The sequence below is a fragment of the Emys orbicularis genome, chromosome 10, assembly GCF_028017835.1.
Source record: "Emys orbicularis isolate rEmyOrb1 chromosome 10, rEmyOrb1.hap1, whole genome shotgun sequence".
Taxonomy (NCBI): domain Eukaryota; kingdom Metazoa; phylum Chordata; order Testudines; family Emydidae; genus Emys; species Emys orbicularis.
The window spans coordinates 83,516,612-83,544,314 of NC_088692.1; the positions used below are offsets into that span (position 1 = coordinate 83,516,612).

The following is a 27,703-nucleotide window of genomic DNA, read 5'->3' on the forward strand; positions in this document are numbered from 1 at the left end:
AGTGCTCAAATATTCATTCAGCTTCAGTTTGGAAAAGCTAAGCCTTTGTGCACCATTTTCTTATGCTAATAGAAAAGGCAATAAACTACCCTTTTCAAGAAGCCTCCCTAAGTATAGGGAAATGCTTTTAATATAGCAAACCCTTCAGAAAGAACCCTCACTAGAAACAATATGGGCTGTCACTGAAAAAAGTTTGATCGTCATGTTAATTCTACTTATGATTAAATACTGACCTGCAGGAAGTAATGACCCAGAGGTCTAATTTTAATATATTAAAGAAGAGGGTAGACAGGCAGTGGGAAATTAAATTAATGGACAGAATCCCATGGGTGAAAGTAAGAAGTGGTAAAAGGGATGCATATAAAAGTGAAAGTCAGATCAGAATATGAAGCACAAAAAGAGAATCAAAGCAATTTGACTAGACCAGAAAAAGGCACAAGACATTTAGAGTATGTCCAGACTGCAATGTAAGCCCAGGCTCAAGCCTAACTTCCCTTCTGTCTATATAGCCACACACACATTAACCCAGATCTTGGACCCAGGGTCTGAGCCCAAGATAAGCTGGGACCCAGAATTCAAGTCCTACTGCTTTCCAGTGGAACTGTCTATACTGCACTCATGCTCTGAGAGTCCACCAGAAGTAGCCCACAATCCCACAGGCCAAATTTCTTAGTCCTCTGGACAGCCAAGTTTTCCCACACTGCATCATGAACAGAGGGCTAGAGTAATCACATTTTAGGAGGGTGCTAGGAACTCTGGGATATGGGCAGCTGGACTTGGGCCTGAATAATTCAGTGTAGATGCTGGAATCCCAGGTTGGGACCCAGGGTTCAACAATTGCTAACCTGGAGTAACGAGTGTAGATGCTCCAGGTTAACAAACCCAGGGTCTGTTCATTCGAGTTCTACTAACCCTGGATATACATTGCAGTATAGAAATTTCAGAGGGAAGATTAAAAATCCCAGACATAAAAGCCTGAGTGGGAAGGGATAGTGGGGGAAGAAAATTAGCAAGGCAAGGATACAGGATATGAGTGAAAGTTTGCAACAAGACTAGGGAGACAAAAACAATTGCAACATGAAACCTCAGAGTTCAAAGGAAGCGAGTTTTTATAAATCCCTCTGGAGATGGAAAGCTCTATAGAAAGGCTGATAAGTGAAAAGAAGGAAACTGAAGATAATGACAAGGAGGTAAAAGTATTCACCTACATTTCCGATAAAAAGGAAAAATGTGGAGAGTCAAAACAAAAAGGTTCACGAGAAGAGTTAAAACAGATTTCAACTGAGTTCACCTATGTAACTCAATGTGACCAGACAATATACATCCAGAGTTCACAAAAAGACTCTCAAATGTTTCGGACACTTTGTTGAACATAGGGAATGTACCAAAGGACAGAAGGAGAAGCGATGCACAAAAGTAGAACGAGTGATCCAGGAAACCGAAGTAATTTAAATGTCAGTCCATCATACAGTACTGCAATAAAAAAGGTCTGCTATTCTAGATATGCTTATAGCTACACGGAAGTAATACCACATATATACACAGCCACTACTTCAGCCCTGCAAAGAATTTTGATATTCACATAGAAGGTCTCTTACAACCCAGAAAACTAGGGGGGAAATTTTATGAAGGCAACGAAAATGATCAAAGTGTTGAGAAAAAAGAGGGATGGAGGAAAGATTAAGGTAATCTGCTATGAACAGTTTAGAAAAAAAGACAGAAGATGACACACTAACTGTTTACAACAACGTTAAACAGCAATCTACAAGAGAGGAATGGTTGACAGATGTACCAAGGAGTAACAGCCTGAACCTAAACAAGGAAAAATTTTGGTTAGGACATTAGGAAAAAATATTTCTTATGTGGGTAATGGAATGAGTTACTCAAAGAGGTATCTGAAGTGTATAAAAATAGGTTAGATAAAACTCTCCTCTTCACTATTCTCTTCAGCTTGCATCTAGTACCTAGCAGACTTTTTTAATTTTATTGTATTTGTTTTAGTGTGTTTCTACACTCTCCCCATGTGGCGGTGTTATCCCCATGCTAAACTGACCACATCTGCAAGTTATCATTCCCCTTTGTCCACTTCCCCTGCACTCTGGCTATTAAATTTAAACATACTAATAGACAGTTATTGGACACCCCTACCCCTGGTGGGGAGAGTGTAAAAATCAAGCCATAGTGTTTCTTCCATCTGTCCAAATGTGGAGTTTTCCCCTCAAAGTTCCCCCTGTCCAAGACACAGTGTAAGAAAGAACAATTTGCTACCAGTAACGATTTTACATATATAAAAACTGCAGGATTTTAGGTTTACCAGTAGGTCTAATTTTTCTACCTGGGTGAAATAGGTTGTATATAGTTCTAAAACAGTGTTTCCCAAACTTGGGACGCCGCTTGTGTAAGGAAAGCCCCTGACGGGCCGGGCTGGTTTGTTTACCTGCCGCGTCCGCAGGTCTGGCCAATCACGGCTCCCACTGGCCGCGGTTCGCTGCTCCAGGCCAATGGGAGCTGCTGGAAGCGACGGCCAGTACGTCCCTCGGCCCGCGCCGCTTCCCGCAGCTCCCATTGGCCTGGAGCAGCAAACCGCGGCCAGTGGGAGCCGCGATCGGCTGGACCTGCGGACGCGGCAGGTAAACAAACCGGCCCGGCCCGCTAGGGACTTTCTCTACACAAGTGGCGTCCCAAGTTTGGGAAACACTGTTCTAAAAGAATCAGATCAGCAAGTTATGTTTAACGAACCACATTGCTTAGTTAAAATACTGTCTTTTTCTACTGCTGAAATACCTCAGTGAATGCCATTTGCAACCTTAAAATGGAGAGTGCTCTCCCTACCCCTGGACAAAATGCGTGGACAGTAAATGTTTTGTGTGGGTCAATGCTCTGCCACTGTGATTCAATTTACTATATAAGCCATTTTTAGGCAGTCATTGGGTAGTCTGTCTATAACAAATTCACTGTATTATAGCAACAGTCTTTGAAAATCATATTCGATGGTGATTTGATTCCATGCAATTCTTTACACAGATCCTTCCTGCATGAGGGCAGCTGTGCTCCATGCTACCGGCAGAAAGTTGGCTTAGTCAGCCCTTCTGTGTAGGGGCACCCTGGGTGGCATAGTGTTTCTATGCCACTTTGCCACCCCTCCCTAGAGGAAGTGCCCGGCATACCCGAGGTAAAGGGGCCATGGTCAGGGAACTGTAGTTATCCCTGGTGCTCAGCTTCTGTGGCATTGGGGAATGGCTGGACACCCCTAACTATGCGAAACAGTCCTCTGCCCCAGCTGGGTAACTGGCCTGTAGTCCGGAATTAGTCGAGAACCCTTTAGAACCAATCATAGTTCAAATTCACCCCCTGAGCAGAAGTCCAGCAAATGGGCAATCACACCGGATATCTCCAAATAGAGGCACCTCCCTGTGCCCAGAAGGTGAATTTCACCCAGCGTGTGGAGTTCAAGACCATCTGAAAGATACCTCTCGTTATCACTTGGTGCCTGTTTAAAGCATGATGGTGTGCCACAGTTTGGCATTAACACTGGGGTACCTTAAATGAGGTAGCTGCTGTAAGCAAGGAACATCTGTTTGTATTCTTCCTTTTAAATGAGCACTCTGTCCCAAAACATGACAAATGACCGCACCAGAACCTGAATCCCTTCATGAATGCACTGTCTTGGTGCAGAACAACTCTCCTCAGATCACCCCTACTCAGTCCCGGGACCATTCTCCTTGCCAATTCAATCCTTTTCTCTGAAGGTGCCAGTGCTGGTGTAAAGAACTGTTCACTCTGAACTGGACAGACCATCTTATTGACCTAGGACACCAAATAACTGTTGGTTACTAACCACTTTCACTTGCTATCAATGTGACCTGGGTTCAGACAGGCAGCCGGGCGTAAAAGGTTCTGCACCCCATTATCTGTCTTCTGAGTCGCACAGTAAATGATTCTTTTCATTGAGGGAGAGACAAGGTGGGTGAGGGAATATCTTTTATTGGACCAACTTGTTTTGGTGAGAAAGAAAAGCTTACAGAGCTCAAGAAGAGCTTGTCTTTCTCACCAACACAAGTCGGTCCAATAAAAGATATTACCTCACGCACCTTGTCTCTCAGTACCCTGGGACCAACATGGCTACAACACTCCATACTTTCGGTAAGCATGCTTGGCTTTTAAAAAATTTTTTTTACAATCAACTGTGAGATTAATATCTTTTTAAAAATTAGAAGTCCTAACAGCAGTAACCAAATTCTGTTCAGGTTTCCATCTCAGATTGATAGGGCTAAAACATTAACATGGTGCTGCCCTGCAAGATATACAGGGTGCTCTTTGCTTGTTCTTTAATGTTTTCTTTTTCCATTACTCAAAGCCACAAAGAATAGTCTGCCTTATGTGCCTTATATAGATTTCTTCTCAAAGGACGAGTCATTTCCTCCACTCAGATGTATTTTTTTTAAATCTGTCTCACTTCCTGTCTCTTTCCTTTTCGGGTGGCTGAATGTCTGATCTGCCAAATTTTTGGAACTGTTTTGCTCACTAGCTTCTCAAATTCCTTGGGAACTACATTTTGCCCAGACAAGGTGAAATTTCCTTTTTATTCTCTCTGGCAGGAAACATTCAGTGATTAATTTAATTGCTCATTTGACTTCTAAGCAGAGACAGGATTGCAAAACAAAGTGAATTAATCATTCCTGTTTAACAGAGGGGGCTTGCAACTGTACACGTCATACTAAAAGTCTCAGAATAATGCCCTGTTACTGAAAACCAAGGTACATATATGCTAACAATCCTACTCTTAGTATTTTTCATACAGTACTTGAGTCCTTTCTCAGTTGCTGTTTTTTATTGTTTTACAATTGTTTAAAGAGCAGATGCCTTTTCTGCTCCCAGGACATGAACAAAATAAGTTTTCTAAGACTGCAGTGTTTCTTCTTCAGACTCCAGACTCCACTTTTCAGAGTTCAGAGGATACCTAGGTGTGCACACGTACTTGGTTGCATGCACACAAGTTGATCCCAGGCCCGCTATCTGGCCTTCATGATGTTTATGACAACTTATGATGGAAAGAGAAATGCATCTATGCAACAGCCAGATATCTCCAGTTCTAGGTTGTGTGGCTTCCTTTTCCACCCGCATGAAATCTGGCACTTGGGCTAATATTTCTTGGTGTCAAGGCCACGGTCCAGAACCCTCTTCTCTTTAGGTGCAGCAGGGTAAGGCGTACTGCAGCTGGAACCAGACAAGACTCCCACTGTGCCATTTCTCACACTATGCGGCCAGCTGTACCAACACTCACTGGCCACACTGATCATTCATTCACCTCATAAAAAGTATCATTTTTTACTGTTTCCCCTATATTAAAAGTTTTACCCCAAATTCTTCCGTCGCACCTTCGACAGCATCTTATGCCTCGGCAGATTTGAATTAAGCTTTCTCTACCATATATGTAATGGGAAATCGATTCTAGTATAAAAGGGAATACAGTCCCTGCGCCTTAGGGTTGCCAACTTTCTAGTTGCACAAAACCGAACAGCCTAGCCCCACCCCTTCCCTGATGCCTCACCCTTGCCCTGCCCCTTCCCCAAGGCCCTGCCACCAGCTCACTATATTCCCCCACCTTCAGTGACTCGCTCTCTCCAACCCTCACTTTCACTGGGCTGGGGCAGGGGGTTGGGGTGCAGGACGAGGTGAGGGCTCTAACCAGAGGTGAGGGCTCTGGGGTGGGGCCAGAAATGAGGGGTTCAGGGGGGCGGGAAGTTGGGGTTGGGAGGGGGTGAGGGCTCCGGCTGGGGATGAGGGGTTTGGGGTGCAGGAGGAAGCTGGGGGTGAACCGAGGGATTTGGAATGCAGGAGGGGACTGTGTGTTGAGGCGGGGGGGGGGTACAGAAGGTGGTGAGGGCTTTAGGGTGGGGCCAGAGATGAGGGGTTCAGGATGTGGGAGGGGGCAGGGGGTTTGGGAGGGGGCTCTGGGGTGCAGGAGAGTGCTCTGGGTTTGGGGAGCTCCAGGAGGCTCCATGCACTGCTCTTGCCTGCAGGCAACCAGCTCCCATGAGCTGGTTCCCCCCCAGCTCCCATTAGTTTGGGGCAGGGGCAGTGCGTGGAGCCCTGTGGCTTACCCACCTAGGAGCAGGACCTGCTGGTCGCTTCCGGGGCGCAACGCGGTGCCAACCAGGACAGGTAGGTACTAGCCTGTCTTAGCACTGCAGCACCGCTGACCAGACTTAATGGCCCAGTTGGTAGTACTGACCGGAGTCGCCAGGGTCCCTTTTCAACCAGGTGTTCCGGTAGAAAACCGGACACCTGGTCACCCTACTGCCCCTCCCCCCAAAAATTGGTGTATGAATGTTTTATCAGCATGAATTTAGGATGGTCAGATTGAGTAGTGGCAGAGCTACACATGAGCTATTCAGGTCATCCCAAATGAGGCCTGATAAAGGCCCAGAGCCTCAACTGCTCTAACTGGGCATAGCTCCAAACAGACAGAGGTATGCTGCCTTGCACCAGCTGAGCCTCTCACCCAAAATCGTCATAGCACATCCATCCTGTACCTTGTGTGTGTACACCTTACGCTACAGAAAAACTTCAGGGAATCTTTGAGAGGGGTTTAATTTTTATTTTTATTTTTATTTTTTTTTTTAAACTGGAATTATTTCTTGTAGCCATCTGCCAGCAAAGCCTTAGTTACCATGAGTCCAACTGTGTAGTGTAGGGCTGGGCTCGGAGGGAGTCATAAAAACTTCAAAAAGATCTAAAATAGCGACTATGTACATAAAACTGGCATGACTTTAAAGCCCAATTTCTTGGGCCCTTGCAGGGCTAGAATCAAGCAATGTGTATCCAGCTGGGAATCCTCCCTTTTGCAGTGGGATAAAGCCCCGTTCTAGCCCTTCAGCATTTAAAACCAGACTCTAAAGTTGTGGTGGGTTTTATGCATGTAAAATCTGCTACTGGTAGCAAATGGATCTTATGTAGCCTTGGAGGGGAAAAACTCCACATTTGGGACAGATGCGGGAAGCTTTTACGATAGGCTGATTTTACACCCTCCCTTGCCCCCTCCTCCTCCCCCCCGACCCCAAGGAAAAAAAAAAACAACAGCCCAAAACCCCACTAATCTACCTCCAACAGCTGTCTGGTAGTATTGGAATGTTAAACGACAAAGTGCAGGTTAGGTGGGTCCGGGGAGTGATAAACTGCAGCCGTGATAAGTTTATCACGTGGATTACACCAGAACCTGTACAGCGTGTAGAAACACACTAATACACATGTTCTAGCATTTTATATAATACGCACAATAGAATTTCAACAGCTATTGGGTGGCTGTAACTTTAAGAAATACTTTCCATGGTAGAAACTCGATGCTTTTCTCTCTGCTGCTGCTCATGAGTGAGTTCAGGGATGCAGAAGACTCACCTATGCATGTTGTTTCCCCAGTAGGTTACAAAGTACAACAAAACTCTCTCATGCTAGCGCTGTACCGCTCAGCTGAAAGTTCAGGGTTCTCCCCTAGAAGGGCTTTATTAGCAAGTTTAGCATTAAACCCTTTCAAGCAACGCTCAAAGGTCAGTTTTCTCCAGCTAAAGACAGCAGCAGTTCCACACAGTAACAAATCTATTACTGTAATGTGTCACCCACCACAGAGTAACTGATATGATAAAGTGTTTGTTAGTGAGGGATTCTGCAGCAGGCTCAGACAAAGATTGCTTTGTCTCACATTTCCTAGAAATCGGCTAGCTAAAAATCACATCCCAAGCTGTATCCATTTACAGCTACAGGACAGTCTAAACCCTTCACTGTTTTAGCTGGATTACATTAACAATTTGCCCCTGTGGCACTCCGCTGTCTGCCTGACCTTCGATAAAACAGGATACATGTGGACATCAGTTATGTATTCAATTTGAGGTCTGTGTTATAATCTCGTTATTTATTACTGTTAACTTGCTGTACTGCCAAACTGCCTCCGCCAAGGGCCTAGACACGGGTCTGTGCAGGGTAGTGATTTGATTAATATGAGCCTATTGTAGATCTGTGAAGTCACCATTATTGCACAGACAGCAATAAAGTTTAGATTAGCTCCAACTGTCTAACATGTCCTACTCCAGGAGTTAGTGTCACGAGTTATTTTCCCCCTTTCCTCAGTCTTCATGCAACACTGCTGCTCTTGGTAACAGCTCCCCAGCTGAAAAGGTTAAAATGGCCACCAGCAAGGCATTTTCTACAAAGCAACCTCTATTCTGGAACACTTCTTTCACTGGTCTGCAGAAGACAAAGTTTGTTGAGCTTCAGGGCACACTGTAAAGCTCAGGTTTCAGTGGTAGCTGTATTACAGCAAAAAAACCGAGGAGTCCTTGTGGCACCTTAGAGACTAACAAATTTATATGGGCATAAGCTTGCGTGGGCTAGAACCCACTTCAGCAGATGTATGATGTAAAAGATACAGGAACAGGTATAAATACATGAAAGGATGGGGGTTGCTTTACCAAGTGTTAAGTCAGTCGAACAAGATAAATCAATTAACAGCAGGATACCAAGGGAGGAGAAATAACTTTTGAAGTGGTAAGAGTGGCCCATTACAGACAGTTGACAAGAAGGTGTGAACAACAATAGGGAGAAATTAGTATTGGGGAAATTAAGTTTAGGTTTTATAATTACCCAACCACTCCCAGTCTTTATTCAGGCCTAAGCCGATGGTATCTAGATGGCAAATTAATTCCAGTTCTGCAGCTTCACAATGGAGTCTGTTTTTGAAGTTTTTTTGTTGAAGAATTGCCATGTGGGGTCTGTTATTAAGTGACCAGAGAGAGTGAAGTGTAAAGTGTAAAGCTCAGTTATTCTCCACCTCATCTGAGTTTCTCCACTTGTAGAACTGTGGACTGGACTAGAGCAGCTCGGGTTTGTTAAGTGCTGGACAAGCCATTCTATCAGTGTTTTCTACAAGGAAAAGAAAAAGCACCAAAATTCAAGGATGGATCTTTCTAGATGTTATGGGCGTGAATCAGGAGTTACCGTGAAATGTTCTATGGCTGGTGTCATGTACAGTAGGCGGTCATGCTGGAGGAGCTTACTACTTTCTTCTGGCTTTAAAAATCTATGAGTGAAACCGAATTGTAAAGCAGACTGGAAGTACAATACAGCACCTTCAATTAGACTCCCCATACAAGCCAACAGCTGTTTGAGGTGTCAACTACCAGGAACAGGAGTTTGTTCATGCTACACTATGACAAACCGACTCTCACAGAAATGAGCTGAAGCTTCATGGACTCCAACCAGAGTAGGGTGACCAGACAGCAAATACGAAAAATCAGGACAGGGGGTGGAGGGTAATAGGAGCCTACATAAGAAAAAGACCCAAAAATTGGGACTGTCCCTATACAATCGGGACATCTGGTCACCCTAAACCAGAGTTGGATCAAGCCCTACAAACCCTTCTTAGCATCTATCATGATGCACAGCAGGCTAAGATAACAGGGTGGCTAGAACTATCTAACTGCTTATGTAGACCCGCCGACCAGGTAGGAACTCAAGGGAGATAAAACAGTTTTAAGTCACATCTAGTCCACTATCCAGTCTGTGATGCTTCAGGGGAAGGCACAAGAAACCTTGTACTAGGCAGATGTGGGATAATTTGCCCCCCCCCCAAAGGTCTAATATTAAACCTTAATAAAAAGATAGGTCTTCTGCAATGAGGCATAAGGTTCTATATACTGTTAAGTGTGCTTTTTTTTTTTTTTTTTTTTTAAAGCATTAGTTACCACAACTCTTGATATTCTTGTTATCCATGTAGGTTACCAATCCCTCTTTGAACCTTGCCAAGTTCTCGACATCCTATGGCAGTGAGTTCCACAGGCTGTGTTGCGTGAAAAAGGATTTCTTTTATCAGTTTTGAACTTGCCACTGTGCAAATGCATTGACTGTCCCTGGTTCTTGTGAATCAGTACAGAGACCCAGTCCTTCCACTCTCGACACCAACCATGAAGCAGTAAGAGGGAACTGAAGAGGCATCAACCCACGCCTAATATAACCTCACCTGAGACATGAGGCGCATGCAGGTCAATGGACACTGCTATGAAAATCAGACTCCGGCACATGTACACCAACGTTTGGAATATATATATATGGACCACTCGAAGAACCACATCCTCTCCCCAGTGTTTTGCTGACAAGGTGGGATCTGACACATGATTAGCATGTACCTAAAAAAACCTAAACATACTGATCAGTTGTGTCATTTTTCACAACCAGCGCAGACAGCAGTGGCCCTTCCTATTCAGTGGTTCTCAACTTAAATCTTCTCAACCAAGGGCATTATTTTAGAGCTTCAATGCACTGTGAAAACCTGCATTAGCAACAGTGAAACCTACCAATGGATTATGACCCAGTGTACCATAGTAGTCCACGAAGGCAGGGGCCCCCTCAATAGATATGGTCATCCATCCTGTTACCCACAGCGTGATCCAACTCCCTACCATGTTCATCACTGTGCATCGTTCAGGCACATAAGTGCTCCAAATCGGATTTGATTTTGGGTCTTGTCACTTTTGTGCAGGACAGAGCTTTGCAGCAGTGCCAAGATTGCTGACTTTAAAAGTGCATGCTTTATCCTGTTGGTATTCTTTCTGGCCTGGGGGAGAAAGAGGTAGGGTTGATCCAGGTATAGAAAGGTTAGTGGATTCCTGTAGGTGCTTTGTAGATTATATCTGTGACATGGCAGGGAAACAGCTGGTAGCATGCATTTTTCTTAGTGTACTCTGGAAGATATTACGGAGTGCCAGCTAACTCATTAGTACAAGTTTAGTTAACCCTAAAATCGGACTAATTTCCCAATGCATACCTCTGATCTTACAATACATTTCTTTCCCTAGCTCCCTTCTGCCCGTGCTTCAGCTCCCAATACTAAGAGACTTCCTGCAACTGAGCCCATGTGGATTTAAGGTTCACACCTTTCCCAGCTCCTCATCTCAGCCCAAGTTCCTTGATGAGGGCACCTCCTTTTCTGCTGGCAAATATCTGCTCTCCATCTTCTTATGATAATTGTGGCCTCTAGCAAAGGCTGATAGCTGAAATGGCTGTAAGAGAGACACCCTAGCAACCAGATTCTTTTAGCAAAAAGCCTGGTCACCTGAAGCAGCAGTTATGCAGGAAAGAGGCAGATCCTGCAATATCCGACCAGCAAGCATTCAGCAGACCACAGCATAAGAGAAGCTGCTCTAGTCTAGTGAATTTGCTGCTGCAAACAGGATTGAAGGTTTCACCCTTAGAAAGTTCCCAGGATGTTTGGTTCTACAGCAATTCTATTCCCATCTCCAGCTAGCTCAATGTTTTTTATTTGCACTCCATTCCACCATTTGTGTTAGTTATCAGTTCCTTAAATTTCATCCTTGCCCCCCTGCTTCCCACCCTTCTGCTATTGACAAGATGCTGGTTCCTTGCCCCCTCCATCCTCATTTCACAAGTTTGCTCACTGGAGCTGTTGAAATGCATTTTGATTTGATAGATGAGTGTTTAGACTGCAGACCAAGTTTGCCAGGATATCCTACCATTAACTGTGTTGAGGAACCAACTTGCAACTAGCTGTCTGGACCCTAAATCATAGGGATGCCAACAGATCAAGTCTGCAACTGCAGAGAGTCTTCTGTTTTACTTCTATTTCATTTCTTTCATCTACATCGACTTCAATGGGAGCAAAGTCAGGCCAGCACATTCTGTTGCGTGGCTGGGATTTCAGTTTTCTGGCCACCGGTTAATACTGACAGAACACATGGTTTCCTGGAGCAAGAGGAAGAACATGTTTGCTCAAACTTCTCTTAGTGTTAGCCCTGACTATGGAATTTTAATTGAAGTAACTAGAAAAGGAGGAGTCAGGACCTCCTGTACTCTAATTCTTGCCCTGACAGAGCCTCCTTTGTGCCCTTGGGCTAATCACTTAAACCCCTTTGCAAGATCATTGTAATTATCACAGAGGTGCAGTGAGGAAAAGGTGTTTTCAAAACACTTTGATGCTGAAACACTTCATAAAATTCCAGACACAGGATTACAACTCCTCTCAAAGTACAAATGAATCGTTTCCCCCAAGTTTCTTGGCGGTCAGGGTTAAAACTAGACTCCTTCAAGCTTACTTGAACAACGCACAGCATTAGACCATCTAAAAGTAAACTGAAAAGTATTTCCTCACCATCTTGTGAAAGAGGCCCACTATATGCCTGAAGTCTGATCAATAGAGACATCTGAAGGATTTTCAGTGAGTTAAAGAGACATAGTAAAAACTGGTAAGATGTTCTGTTCTCCCTATACTGGAAGAACATTTCTACAGGAGAATAGAGCAAGGGTCACCCAAGGAGCTCACGACAGAACCCCGCACAGTCCCTATGCGTGGTGCAGCATTACAGAACTGTAGTGTGCACATGACAGATGTAGCACTCTTCAGGGATACAAATACAGCAGTGGTAATGGAATGTACCATGCATCAATCACAAAATAAAATGCAGCAGTAGGTCTCAAGTAAACAGTGTCTTCTCTGCCTGTAACATTCACTCTATGAACCACTGAACAGTCTCTTGCACTGTATGAAAATCTGCGTGGTGCACTAACAGAAGCGAAGGAAACCCTGGTCCCCAAGAACCCACCCACCACATACATACACCTCTACCCCGATATAACGTGACCCGATATAACACGGGTTCGCATATAGCGCGATAACCCCGGGGCTCCGGCAGCGGGGCTTGGGCAGCGCTTTAAAGGGCCCGGGCTCCCCGCAGCGGCCGGAGCCCGGAGCGCTTTAAATCACCGCTGGAGCTCTGCTGCCGCTACCCCGATATAATGGGGTTTCACCTATAACAGGGTAGGGATTTTTGGCTCCCAAGGACCGCGTTATATCGGGATAAAGGTGTACTTCAAAAGAAGAGACACCATTTTGGAAACCTGATAAAGAATTGTGTCAGCTAATGTAGTTTTTCTACTAGTGTGGATAGCTAGGTGTATTTTAGAAATCTCCTGTTGGCCCTAACCCCAAATGCTGCTCTCCTTCCATGCTCCCCCATAATGCTCCATTCGATCCCAATCTAGATTGTCCCCCCATGCTTCCCTCTGCCTCCCTTCCCCACTACTAGTCCCCAATAGCCCCACTTCTTACCATGCCCCCCCTTTACTGCCCTCAACTTTTGTACATAGATATGTATCCATTCTAATGGATACAAATATAGATATCAGCTTTTAAAAGCTGGATATAGCAAGAAGGGGAGGGTGCTAACGGGGAGAAGAGTACCCCCCCCCCTCCCACACGTCCCACCCCAACTGTGCCAATGTATTACAGGATATCACTGCCTCAGAGTTCGCATATCTCAAAAGGCAGCCAGTGCTAACAGTCTGGGGTACCAAAGCAGACTTATGACTGAGCAGGTACAAAAAAAAACCCTTGTGCCAACTGAAGAGGAACAAAGGCATTATCTGGTTTCGACGTAGCGGCCTTGAGCGCCTAGTGTGGTAAACATGTATTTATATAGAACATTAATTCTGGAATTTGTTCTCCTTTTTTCTGCACATAGAACTCCAGCTCTATTCCCTGTTTAATGTTACTTCTTGTTCAAAAAGATTCACTTTCAGAGCACCCTGCTTTGTTACATTATGAACGCCGCGGTAGGATCAGGACCTTGGGTTGTAAGCTCTTTGGGGCAGGCGTTTGGTTTCCTACATATCCTTAAAGTGCCCAAGCAAATGAATGTCACTGTATAAGTAATGAATACACATTATACCAGTGGTTCTCAACCACACAGAGAGGGTACATCAACTCATCTAGATCACAGCATATCAGGGTTGGAAGGGACCTCAGGAGGTCATCTAGTCCAACCCCCTGCTCAAAGCAGGACCAATCCCCAGACAGATTTTTACCCCAGTTCTCTAAATGGCCCACTCAAGGATTGAACTCACAACCCTGGGTTTAGTTTTACAACAGGCTACCTAAAAAGCCACTACAATCTAAAATTTCATACAATGACTTGTTTATACTGCTCTATATACTATACACCGAAATGGAAGTACAATATTTATATTCAAATTGATTTATTTCATAATCCTATGGTAAAAATGAGAATATAAGCAATGTTTCAGTAATCCTATGCAAAAATGAGGGGGTCAGTTAAACAGAAGTTAAAAGGTACAGTGACTAAAGTGAAATCCCTGCAAGCTGCATGGGTGCTTTTTAAAGACACCATAATAGAGGCCCAACTTCAATGTATACCCCAAATTAAGAAACACAGTAAAAGAACTAAAAAAGAGCCACTGTGGCTTAACAACCATGTAAAAGAAGCAGTGAGAGATAAAAAGACTTCCTTTAAAAAGTGGAAGTCAAATCCTAGTGAGGCAAATAGAAAGGAGCATAAACGCTGCCAAATTAAGTGCAAGAATGTAATAAGAAAAGCCAAAGAGGAGTTTGAAGAACGGCTAGCCAAAAACTCCAAAGGTAATAACAAAATGTTTTGTAAGTACATCAGAAGCAGGAAGCCTGCTAAACAACCAGTGGGGCCCCTTGATGATCGAGATACAAAAGGAGCGCTTAAAGACGATAAAGTCATTGCGGAGAAACTAAATGGATTCTTTGCTTCAGTCTTCACGGCTGAGGATGTTAGGGAGATTCCCAAACCTGAGCTGGCTTTTGTAGGACAAATCTGAGGAACTGTCACGGATTGAAGTGTCACGAGAGGAGGTTTTGGAATTAATTGATAAACTTAACATTAACAAGTCACCAGGACCAGATGGCATTCACCCAAGAGTTCTGAAAGAACTCAAATGTGAAGTTGCGGAACTGTTAACTAAGGTTTGTAACCTGTCCTTTAAATCAGCTTCTGTACCCAATGACTGGAAGTTAGCTAATGTAACGCCAATATTTAAAAAGGGCTCTAGAGGTGATCCCGGCAATTACAGACCAGTAAGTCTAACGTCTGTACCAGGCAAATTAGTCGAAACAATAGTTAAGAATAAAATTGTCCGACACATAGAAAAACAAACTGTTGAGCAATAGTCAACATGGTTTCTGTCAAGGGAAATCGTGTCTTACTAATCTATTAGAATTCTTTGAAGGGGTCAACAAACATGTGGACAAGGGGGATCCAGTGGACATAGTGTACTTAGATTTCCAGAAAGCCTTTGACAAGGTCCCTCACCAAAGGCTCTTATGTAAATTAAGCTGCCATGGGATAAAAGGGAAGGTCCTTTCATGGATTGAGAACTGGTTAAGACAGGGAACAAAGGGTAGGAATTAATGGTAAATTCTCAGAATGGAGAGGGGTAACTAGTGGTGTTCCCCAAGGGTCAGTCCTCGGACCGATCCTATTCAACTTATTCATAAATGATCTGGAGAAAGGGGTAAACAGTGAGGTGGCAAAGTTTGCAGATGATACTAAACTGCTCAAGATAATTAAGTCCAAAGCAGACTGTGAAGAACTTCAAAAAGATCTCACAAAACTAAGTGATTGGGCAACAAAATGGCAAATGAAATTCAATGTGGATAAATGTAAAGTAATGCACATTGGAAAAAATAACCCCAACTATACATACAATATGATGGGGGCTAATTTAGCTACAACAAGTCAGGAAAAAGATCTTGGAGTCATCGTGGATAGTTCTCTGAAAATGTCCACGCAGTGTGCAGAGGCGGTCAAAAAAGCAAACAGGATGTTAGGAATCATTAAAAAGGGGATAGAGAATAAGACTGAGAATATATTATTGCCCTTATATAAATCGATGGTACGCCCTCATCTCGAATACTGCATACAGATGTGGTCTCCTCATCTCAAAAAAGATATACTGGCACTAGAAAAGATTCAGAAAAGGGCAACTAAAATGATTAAGGGTTTGGAACGGGTCCCATATGAGGAGAGATTAAAGAGGCTAGGACTCTTCAGCTTGGAAAAGAGGAGACTAAGGGGGGATATGATAGAGGTATATAAAATCATGAGTGATGTGGAGAAAGTGGATCAGGAAAAGTTATTTACTTATTCCCATAATACAAGAACTAGGGGTCATCAAATGAAATTAATAGGCAGCAGGTTTAAAACAAATAAAAGGAAGTTCTTCTTCACGCAGCGCACAGTCAACTTGTGGAACTCCTTACCTGAGGAGGTTGTGAAGGCTAGGACTATAACAGAGTTTAAAAGAGAACTGGATAAATTCATGGTGGTGAAGTCCATTAATGGCTATTAGCCAGGACGGGTAAGGAATGGTGTCCCTAGCCTCTGTCTGTCAGAGGGTGGAGATGGATGGCAGGAGAGAGATCACTTGATCATTGCCTGTTAGGTTCACTCCCTCTGGGGCACCTGGCATTGGCCACTGTCGGTAGACAGGATACTGGGCTAGATGGACCTTTGGTCTGACCTGGTACGGCCTTTCTTATGTTCTTATGTGTGCTGTGACACTTTTGTATTTTTATGTCTGATTTTGTAAGCAAGTAGTTTTTAAGTGAGGTGAAACCTGAGGGTATACAAGACAAATCAGACTCCTGGAAGGGGTACAGTAGTCTGGAAAGGTTGAGAGCCACTGCATTATACCACCAAGACAGACAATATTGCTGCAGTATCTGGGCTGTCTGAAGTGTACTATGCATCCAGAGGAGGCTTAAGGCAGTTCAGTGGAGGCAAACTAACACTCTCTCCTTCATTCCACAATAATACAGTGGTGACATAACCCGCCAAAACATTTAGTTTTATTTCAAATAAGGGAGTTACTGCCAAGTAATTAAACCCATTGAAGGCTTAGAAGGGCTGGTACCTTCATTAGTATTAACTTATTCTTGGAGCAGTGTTCTAACCCGTCACACTGATTTACAGTTATGTATATGAAAACTTGCCCACTATTATTCATGAAGCAACTTGTTCAGCCTTTTAGAACAGATGTTGAGACCAACTTCAAGTGCCAGTGCAGGCATACTGGGATGGAGAGAAGTATCCATTTGCCATACATGCTCAGTATTTCTGAAGGTACAAAGGAAAAAGCTACTCCAATTAGTCAGAATTTACACAGTTATGTGTCTCCCCACCCTTCTTACTGCAGTGGAGGAAGACAATTCACCTCTGAAACTTCAGAAGATTCTTACTAGGACATTTATCATCGTCTTCCTGTATTATTTAATAGGAAAATGCTAGCCTTCAAGCTTCAAAATGTTTAACTAAGATCTGCAACCTATTTGTTAAGCACCAGCTGTGTTCTCTGCAGATACCCGAAGACTCTCTCTTTCCCTGACAACTTCACAGACTAAAGGCTTGTCTACACAGAAATAAATCTGGAATAAGGTAGTGATTCCTGATTAATGCCATGTGTGGGTGCTGTTATTCCACAACAGTGCCTTATTCCAAATTAGTTCAATCCACTTATGCCAATTCTGAATAAGACACTCAGAGTGGAATATGAGAATCCATCATGGAGTTAGTTAGGAATGGCTAATCTAGAAGTTCCCCATGTAGCAAAGCCCTCAGGCCCCAATTCTGCAGTCAAGTAGGATCTGGCATGGCTGGAGAAACCTTTGCTAGCAGATCCAAATGCAGGAGTGGGGGCCTAACTATGATAGTGGAACGACCTCTCCAACTAATTCAAAAACCAGAACACCAACACAAATGTAGAGTGAAAACCCTGAGTAGATCAGATCTGATGGACACGCGCAAAAAAAAAAAAAAAAAAAAAAACCACCACCATCAATATATTTGAATTTAAGCTAACTTTGGCTATTTGTTAATGAAATTTCAAAAAACATACAAACAAAAAAACCCGACAACCATCTGTAACATGATTTGCCAGTTAACCAGATTCTCAAATTTCCCGCAGGTGAAAAGGAAAAACTAGAGTCAAGTTTGTATCATTATTATTGTATGTGAAGTTGCTCAAACATATCTGAAGGTCATTCTTGACAGTTCGTTTGTTTCAAGTGGCAATACAAGCAGAAATCCAATTTAAAGCAAGAAAGAAAGTAGAACTAAGTTTTAAGTGCAACAGGACCAGTGAATCCTCTTCCAGGTGAAATTTAACAGCAAGATTTCCAAGAGTTCCTAATAGTACGTGCAGAGAAATTGGGGACACTTAAAGGTCATGGTATCCCAGGTAGGCAAGAACAAAATGCCTGCCTACCTTTTAGATAATCAGGATTTCTGGCAAGATTTTAAGAAGACTCCAGCTGATAAGTTTACACCATCAGGAGTCCAGATAAGCTTTTAAACTCAGGAAATTAGTGCTAAGTGTTTAAAGCCTTTAAAGACTCAATTAAAGATATGTGGCAGCCCAGTAGATTAGAACCAAGTTCCATTTTCCAAATCAGGGGGCTTCAGGGCACAACTCACAGCAATGCTTCAGCAGGAAACTTGCTAAATGAGATGAGGCTAGACACATCCTGAACAACTAATTCTCCATATGATGGACAGTAGAAACTGTAGTCGGCAGATTATGTAGAGAAGAGTGGAGATCTTGTACAGCGTAGTACACCGCAGAGTGTTAGAAACGTTCCTTTTTGTGACAGGGAGCTGGTGCTGCAGATTGCGGTTTCACAGCCACTTTTATCAGTAGCACTTCTCTACCACAGGGCTGGAACCTCCACTGCAGTCCAAAGCCAGGCTCTAGCTTACCATACAGAAATATTTTAGTGTGTATGGGAGGGCTAAGGTATTCCGTTCCCATTACTAATCGCAGCTGTACATCTAAACACATCACAGCACACTGAAGTTTCATCCCAGCCGAGTCAGCAAAAAAGAAAAACTGCAGCACTAGTGGATGTCTGTATTGCACAGACAGTGACCTTATAAAAGGAAGCAGTTGAAGCAGAAGGAGATTTATTTTTTTTTTAAGAGATCTAACAATTCTTTTCAGTATTTCCCCCCCTTTTCTTCTCTCAATTTGAGGCAGATAAGAATGAAAAAAGATCAGGAATACTAATTGGGAAGGTACTAATAGAACATGCCAGGGACTGATCTTGCTGTATCAACAAAATATAACTGACAGTTTACTAAAGCCTTTGTATATACTAGCATACCATGACCAGCAAAGAGAGCTGCTTAGAAAGCAGCTGTTTTAATGATACATCAGGATGGAGATATCTATTGTATATAATTTTGTCATGCTGACTTCCCAACAGCATTAATAAAGGCCCTGGAAACAGATTAGTGCTCCTGGCTTTTACAAGGTTGGTTGTTTTGGAGCACCCAGGACTACAGGTATAGTCTACCACAGGTTTAGCACTAGCACTAGTCTAGACAAACCCAGCACACTGTTGATGCTACATTAAAAATAAATCTTATTACTATTTAAGACTGAGGGATTGAAAGCAGGTCCCCCTCTTCACATTTTTTTAAAAAGTGAAGTTTCACTTGACATTAAAAGGGATATGGTCAACTAAAAAAGCAACCCTAAAAGCACTGTGCCTATTACTATAAGCGCCACCTAAGAGTCTAGTCTTTGTTGTAGTAATCTCTCTTTATAGTTTAACTGCTTTGTGCATTTGACAAGTTCGCCTAGACAGTGAAGCAGTGAAACGGACTATACAGAGTTTCCACTTTGTTTTGTGTGGGCTTTTCTCACAATGAGACAGCCATTTAAAAAAAAAAAAAAAAGTGCTATTGCCAACCCATAAAGATTGGCAAGACCGAAGGGATCCTTAGGGCAGGTGTAGTATCCAAAACTTAAAAAAAAAAAAAAAAAAAAAAAAAAACCTGACTAGATTTCAAGTTGATTGTAGATATACTATCAAGTCAATCAAGACCCTTTTCTAAGAATTTATTTTTACACAGCTTTTCCATACTTAGTCTTAGCAAATGGGGAGGATGCATGCAGGGGACAGTGGGAGGGAAAGAGAGTAGGAATTTATTTTGCATAAAGACAGTAACTTTCATAAAGTTCAGACAAGGGGAACCACATATTTCCCCCTTCTCCAATGGTTTCTCAAGTCTTCACACAACTTCTCTCCATAAGTACATGTCTGAATTAAGAATCTGGGATATGGAGCATTCTATTAAAGTTCTTTATCCAGCAATGCAATAAAGCCTTTGCTGAGCTGACTGTACTCAAGACAATGACTAATCTTGATAGCTCCCCGAAATTCACACTACATTGATGCTAATTCATGAAAGAAAGGCTGAATTTCAGAAGACTGAAGGAAGACCTAAGGTACTTTTATTTTTATGCATGGCATCAGCAGAGACAACATTTCATTGTTCAAGTTTCAATTTTTATAACTTTCAGCTTAGACATTACTATAGGTCATCTAACTAAGAGCAGATTCCTCTGTCTTCTCATGAAAACTGGGTCAAACCCTAACAAAACAAAAAACCCGACATTACATACAAGTCAAATACAAGTGCACACCGTACAATTCCCTCCTCCCACTCCCAACAAGGCCAGGAGTCAAAACAAAAATATTCATGCTAAAATTGCATATACACAAAATGAAACCGTCTCCAGGGTCTTTGGGTTCAAACAGCAAAGCAATCAAAATACTTCACAAACCTCAAAAACTTCTGCTTTAAGGCTTTGCTGATCTGCGACTGCAGAAGTTACTAAAAAAGGCTTTCAGTCAGATTTTGCTTTCCTTTAAGTAACTTAGACGACGTAGAAGTTACAGTTTGGATGTGGATCTCCCATTCCAAATGCTGAAACCCTCATCCACCCTGTGGCCTTCCTGCATCTACGTGGAACCTTCCTCAGCTTTGACCTCCCTGCTTCTCCCCTCACCAATCTGCCAAAAGTGCTGTTATTAGAGATATGATGCTCTGCCCACCTCCCTCTACCTCCCCCAAGCTCTTCACTGGTTCCCTATTGCCTGCTGCATCAAGGTCAAGTTTTTTTGCACTCATTTCCAAGGCCTTGCGCAATTCTGCCCCTGCCTACATACGGTCACCACCTACTCTTGTCCATGGTCTCTCCTGCAAAGTACTCGTTTCTTCTCAGCCACGCACACAATGCTTGAAATCCATTCTTCAGCTCCTATACGCTAAATGGAATTGCTCTTAAAAACACAAAGCAGACTTCCATGAAGTCTTTCAATGACAGTCCCATCCAAGTTAGTGCAGTTTTTTAAACTGTACTATTTCAAGGTTCTCTCCAAACTAATCATTGTGTACATACAGATGGTCTGCATCAGATTCAGTCTCTACGCACCTTGTGCGTGGGTACACATGGCACCATGTACACGGATGGCATCAATTTATAACTCTGCTATCCCATGTTTCCCAAGGACAGGTTTATTTTAAGAGTAGCACATGGCCTGAGGTCAGAACTGACTGCATGTCAGAGACACACTGATGTAAAGCAATACTGAAGGCCTGATTTCCAGAAGTACTGACCTCAGTTGGAGTCGTGGACACTCAGCATTGTGGAAAAATGTTGGCGATGACAAATTCAAGAACTGACATGACGCTACATTGGTCCTTGAGGTTAACAAGACACATGCGGTACCCTGCTTCTCAAAGGCCTTCACAACTCTATTGTAATATACATCAGACTAAACAGGCAAGTACAGAGTATTCCAATAAAATCTCATCAGGACTCTGATGCTGCACCATTAGAGTCAACAGGAGCTCTGCCCTTGAAGTTAATGTAGCATAGGACCAAGCTCTAAGTGGGCCACACGAAGCTAGTCAGCACTGCCAGTCAGCCAGTTAGTCTCCAATAGTTTTTTGACCCAGTGAAGGAGAAGTTTCTTTCTCAAGAGATCAAGCATCAGAGGGGTAGCCGTGTTAGTCTGGATCTGTAAAAAGCAACAGAACGTCCTGTGGCACCTTTAAGACTAACAGATGTATTGGAGCATAAGCTTTCGTGGGTGAATGCCCACTTCATCACATGCATCCGACGAAGTGGGCATTCATCCACAAAAGCTTATGCTCCAATACATCTGTTAGTCTTAAAGGTGCCACAGGACGTTCTGTTGCTTTTCTCAAGAGAGAAACCCACAGAACTGGAGACTAGTCACATGCTAAGAGTTGTATATTTGTCCCCTAAAGCCAGTACTTTCTGTTTCCCTCCCTAACCATCACAGGATTTCTCTGAGTTCTGGCCACTTTAGAGCCCATAAACAACACCCCCCCCCCCCCCCCCCCGGCGCATTTGAGAGCCTTATATACAGGAATGGAAAGTTTGGGGGAGGCTTACATCCCTATCTGATGGATTCATAATTGGACCTATGTGAATCTGGCTATGGGACAAACTGCTTTTTCTCAACCCACAATAAAATACAATATAAAACACTTGACTCTCCTGGACTTCCTTTACACTACCTCTCACAGGTAAAGATGTTTTGAAAATGTGTTTTCTATTTTGATGCTTTGGTGAGGAAAGCACTCCCCCCCAAGACACTGCTAGGTAAACTAGGAAGCAGGGCTTTGGAGCTGTGCTCCAGCTCCAGGCAAAAACCTGCAGCTCCACTGCTCCGGAGCTGCTCCGCACTCCGGCTTCGGGCTCTGTTCCAAAGCCCTGCTAGGAAGTGGAGTTTCTATTAAGACACATGGACCAGTACATTTTTTAAAATGACTTTTCAGGTTTAGTTAAAATAGAATTAATCATGTAATGCTTTTCTTTCGAAAACATTCTTTCGAAAACCGAAGTTTCCAGTAAGAGATTTTCACCAGGGCACAACACTGTCTAGGTTCTTATTCTGCACCAATCACTGTGGTATGAGGAAAGAAAAGTGTTTGACACTAAGAGAGGGCAAAATGGTGCAAACGGATTGTATCACAACTGAGGAAAGTTGGATGCATATGCTACAGCTTTGCCAATTACCAGCAGTTATGAATAACTTGGATAAAAGTAATCAGGATTGCTATGAACAGGAATCGAACTCTTTACATAGTATTTTTATGGCAAGAGCAACTATAAAAAAAATGCATCACCTGCTACGGAAAGATGATCCCACGGGTGAGATGTTGCTAAAGAAAATACAAGACTCAAAATGAAACTCAAAATAGAAAAGTTGACAATTTTTTTTAAAATGAAGGCACTGCAATAGCCTTGCATCAGAACGGAAGCTAGCTTTCTTCAGTGTGAGCAACTGAAATAGTGCAACATTGTGCCAGTGTACCAAAGGCAGAAAGTGAACTAGCCAGTCTTCACTCTCCAAGCAGAGAGAAATGCAAAGTAGTAAACTAATAGCGAAATAGAAGATTTTAAATACAGGTATAATCAAATATTCTCTCCTCAGCCCTGGCAGCATACCTTTAAGATCACAGTCCTAGAGAATCTAGGAATTTCAGAGTCCAGTCCACATGGGATCAACTCAGCCCTTTATCCTCCCCAACGTAGATAAATTAAGCTCCACATACTTTATGCTGGGGATGGGTAGGGGTGTCAGGTTTTGAAAGAGACACCTTATAACCTAGGTCCTGTCTGTTCTCTGTGGACATATGATATTCCATGGCCCTGTTAGTCCTTGGTATAATTTGTCCTGTCCCCCTGCTGTCATGCAATGTGTTGTGCCCGAATTATTGAGTGGTTACTCCCATTGACCCTAGGAGGTGGCTGCATTTCATAGTTATTTGTTAAGCACAAATGACAGGTTCAGCACTCTACCACACACACAAAAAAGGAACAATCACGGATAGAGATCTTACAACCTCAGACACACCAGAGAAAGGATAAAACCCAGAGAAGGGAACAACACATTGACAGTGCTATCCTCCCCCCCACCCCCCTAAGCATTCAGGCCAACAAAGTTTATTCACAACTTGTCTTGTGGGCATCATGGAAGTAGTGAGTTTACATGAGACTTGTAATGAATAAGGTTAGTAGCTTAGTGGAGTAAACTTCATGAGTAAGAGGCAGCACAGAAGCCAGCACCAAATGCAAGAATGAAACAAGATGGGTTTCGAGGCGGATATCTTTGATCAAGCAGAAGGTACAGGAGGAACAAGAAGATCTAGGACCAAACATGAAGGCTGGGACAAAGCTTTGATGCAGCAGTCGAGGGGTGTCTAATGGTCAGGACAGAAGATGACAGTTTTGGTGGCCATGCTGTGGCCGGAGTTAAAAGGGAGAGGGAGGTGTAAAGGAGGCTGGAGAAGAGGTGGTTGCAGTTATCAAAACGCATGTGAGTCCTAGAGTGTAAATAAGGGTAATAGCAATGGAGGGTAGAGGGGGGAAGATACAGGGCCTAGCAGAGTTTTCCCCAACGATGTTCCACAAACGTATGGCAAAGTACTGGTAAACACTTGCTCATGCAAGAAGCCCCTACTGACATCAGTGAAATTACTCACATGAGTAGGGGCTTGAAGATTTGGACCATTAAAGCACTTTGGAACTCTTCTAAATGGAAGTCATGAGCAAGGAACTTTTTTTTTTTTTTTTTTTTTTTTTTTTAAAAGCAATTGGCGTCTAATTTGCTAAGCCCTGCAAGAACTGTGAAGAGGGAACTAATTCGAGGTATCCTAAAGAATGCAATACTAATACCCCCAGAAGGCAGGGGATGGAATAACTGTTCCTTCCACCCAAAGTCTGTTGCCTAAAATGCAATGCATTGTATTGCATAGTGATCGCTTGCTTGACACTCATGAATACACTTAAGACATGGAAAATGTTGCTTAAACACTAACCTTTCCTAAACACAGCTGGTTAAGACAGCTGCATTGCTTAACAGAGCCATTGTTTTATTTTACATAACATTCCCTAGGCACATTTAATCCAGTTGTCCGGGCATGGAGGGAATCAGACCAAAGACCAAATTATGATAGTTTTTAAATTAAAAAGCCCTCAATGACATGAAAGTGCAGCTACTCCCTAAAGCAGTAAAGTGCTTTCATCATTGAAACTGCTACCCAGCCATTCCTCCCTCCCAGGGAACACTAAACCTTAAAAATTACTCCTGCAGTGTGAGAGAGAATGTAAGAGTTCATGCTATTTTCCCCCCTCCACATGCTAATTTTAGATATTCCACCACATCTGTGAGAAAACATTCTGAATAGCTTAAAAACGCTCAAGCATTTTGCTTTTCCTCAGCATTATTTGCAGTCTAGTTCTGCTATGTCACGCACTTTTTTGTTTTGTTTTTCTAACCTCCTTAAAGTGTGACAGCTCCACAAATGATTCAAGATTTCGTGCCAAATCTTGGTCCTACTGAAATCAATGGCTGTTTTGCTATTCATTTCAATGGGACCAGGATTTGAGCATTTAATAGTTTCAAGTTATACCTGATGTAGCTATTTACATGGAAGTTGTTTCAATAGTCTGCTCTAGGCCCAATAACTATTTTAAATAGGAGAACTAAGAAAGAAAAAAAAAGTGGTTTGATCCTTTTCTCTGTAAAGCACCTAACACACAAGTAAATCATTTCACGTCTAGAAATATAGAAGTGACAGCACCACGGCCGTTCTAGAGCTCATCTTTGCTGTGTCCAGATTTCATTTTTTATATACATGTGACGAGATGAATGCAGATGAAAAGATCTCTCCATCTTAAGGACCTGATCCAATGCCCATTGACTCCACTGAGCTCCAATTGGGCCCACAAAGCACTAAATGGAGAAGCAATCAGTAACTATTTCAAAAATTTAAACCATGTCGCTGTCAAAATGAAACCAAGTCAATTAAAGTTAACAGCAGCTTCAGGTACTCTCTCTGACTCAAGTCCCTCTGTCAATTTCTGTGGTTTTACAATTTTCTTTTTTAAAAACTCCCCCCATTGCTATGTGAGAGCTCACAGTTAGGGAAAACTATGCACAGAGCTGCCAGACACACACAGAGTATTCCTTTGGAACAAAAATATGAGTCTAAAGCAATCTTCCTCTGATCTCTTATCGGTAGTAATCTTCAGTATTCTTTCCAATACTAGCAGAAGTGTGATTAAGTTGGTGTCCCTTTAAAAAGAACTGAACTCATGTTTGGCCACATATTTAGATTCTGTAGGGACAGGCTTTTACAGAACTCCAGATTGATGGAAGTGATTCCACTGTATTTTTTTTTTTAAACTCCTATGTAAGCAGTTGAGCAGAATTATTCTTCTACAATACTTACAACCAAACTTTGAAGTCTAGAGAACTTTATGGATCTGAATTGTCCATGAGGATAACAAAGTGTAAGTAATAAACATAGTATAAACATAGTAAACAGCAGGTTGTGGGATTTTTGAGATCCTGAAGCTGCAATCAGATCTCTATGGGCAGATTTCAGTGGTGGTCAGTACAGTGTGTCGGGGGGGAAATAAGCTCCTCTGAAGGCTAGTCTCCACCCACACAGTCCAACAGCAGGAATCAGCAAATATCCAACAAGTAACAGAATCATGCCTGAGCCGTAGATACTTTCTTGTAGGCAGTTTCATGTTTAATTATCTGCAGACTTAGTACCGTATGCAGTGTGACAACGTTAAATGCTGGAGAGATTAAACACTTGTTTGGCAATAGTCTTTCACCCAAGGTATACCTAAGACAGAAACATGGAATTACTTTACAACACAAGTCTATAAGCCTTGCGGTGCTCCAACACTGGTGAGCAGTCTGGTCATTAAACCATTAGTTTTCAATACTGATCCCACAGACAAGTTGGTTAAGCACAAACTAGAAGCCAAGAACACCCACTCACAGTCAGCAAATCACTCAGGGACTTAATTTCAGAGGTGGTGAGCACCTGCAGCTCCCTATTAACTTCATACGGGCTTGTGAGTGCTGAGCCCCATTTGAGGAAAAAAACCAAACAAACCACTTTGATTCAGTTTTCCCCTCAAGTTTCTATTTGTAAAATGGGGGTGATGAACATTCTTACCTCACAGTACAGGGATGGTAAAACTATGAGATACTCATCTTACATGTCACACCTCTACCTGATGACTTTTTAAAAAAATAAATAAATAAACAGACAGACATCTGAGAGTAGTGTAACTGAAAGGTTAGAGAAGTTACCAGGTTTTCCCCAGTTTGGTTCATTTAGGAGACATTTTTCTCCATGCTGTCACATATCCATTTGTGTGGGGGTTTCACATGATGACAGGAAGAAGAAAAACTATTTTCAAGAGATTGGACAAATTTTATTTTAAAGCCAGAAAGAAAGGCAGGGGAGCTCTGGGACAGGTGCAATATCCAGAACTTCTTTAACCAATTTTAAATTTATATTATACAAAATTAGGTGTCAGGTAGGCCATATCCCATTTGCTTGCGTCTGGGACAGGACATTATCCTGTACAAAACATCACACCTTTTGCCCCCACATGCCTCATTGCTTGTGTTCGTGTTCTTACCTCATAAGACCAGACACACTGCACTCCTGCAAATCTCCGCACACATCTTCCCACTTCCACGTCCTCATGAGTGGTGTACATCTCTCGCAAGCACTCTCCAATGTGAGGCACCATTCTGCGCAGCACCTCCCGGCTCATGATCACTCCAGGTCCTCCCATGCAGAAGTTCTCGCCAGGTTCCAAGGCCAGTTTCCCCATCTCTTCGGTGGTGCCAAGCCCAGTCTGTCCAAGGAAGAGGGGTTCACTGCTGTTCAAACTCCTAAGGAAGCTCTCCAATCTGTCCCCCTTAATGTAAACATCATCATCTGCTCTCATAAACCATTCATAATTGTCCAAGTAGTGGTCATGCATGTACTTGAGCATCATAAAGGATTTCTTCTGGGGTGGGTAGGAGTCATCCACGCCTTGTAGTGGCACTATCGGGATTGGAAGAGAGGTGTCCGAACCCTCACTGGAGAAGAATTCAACCTTGCCAGGAATGGTTTTGGACCAGGTTCTAGAATGAAAATACAAAGTTAAGTTTACAGACAGAGCACATCAT

The 27,703-nt window shown here is 42.8% G+C and overlaps 1 protein-coding gene across 1 annotated transcript in view; it reads right to left on the reverse strand.

Annotated features, from left to right (window-relative positions):
* The window catches only part of CHSY1 (chondroitin sulfate synthase 1), a 102,562-nt gene that overhangs the window by 62,062 nt on the left and 12,797 nt on the right, over positions 1-27,703 (reverse strand). Inside the window, exon 2 of the mRNA XM_065412512.1 lies at positions 27,163-27,658. Coding sequence (XP_065268584.1) covers positions 27,163-27,658 — 496 coding nt within the window. The remainder of the gene's footprint in view (positions 1-27,162; positions 27,659-27,703) is intronic.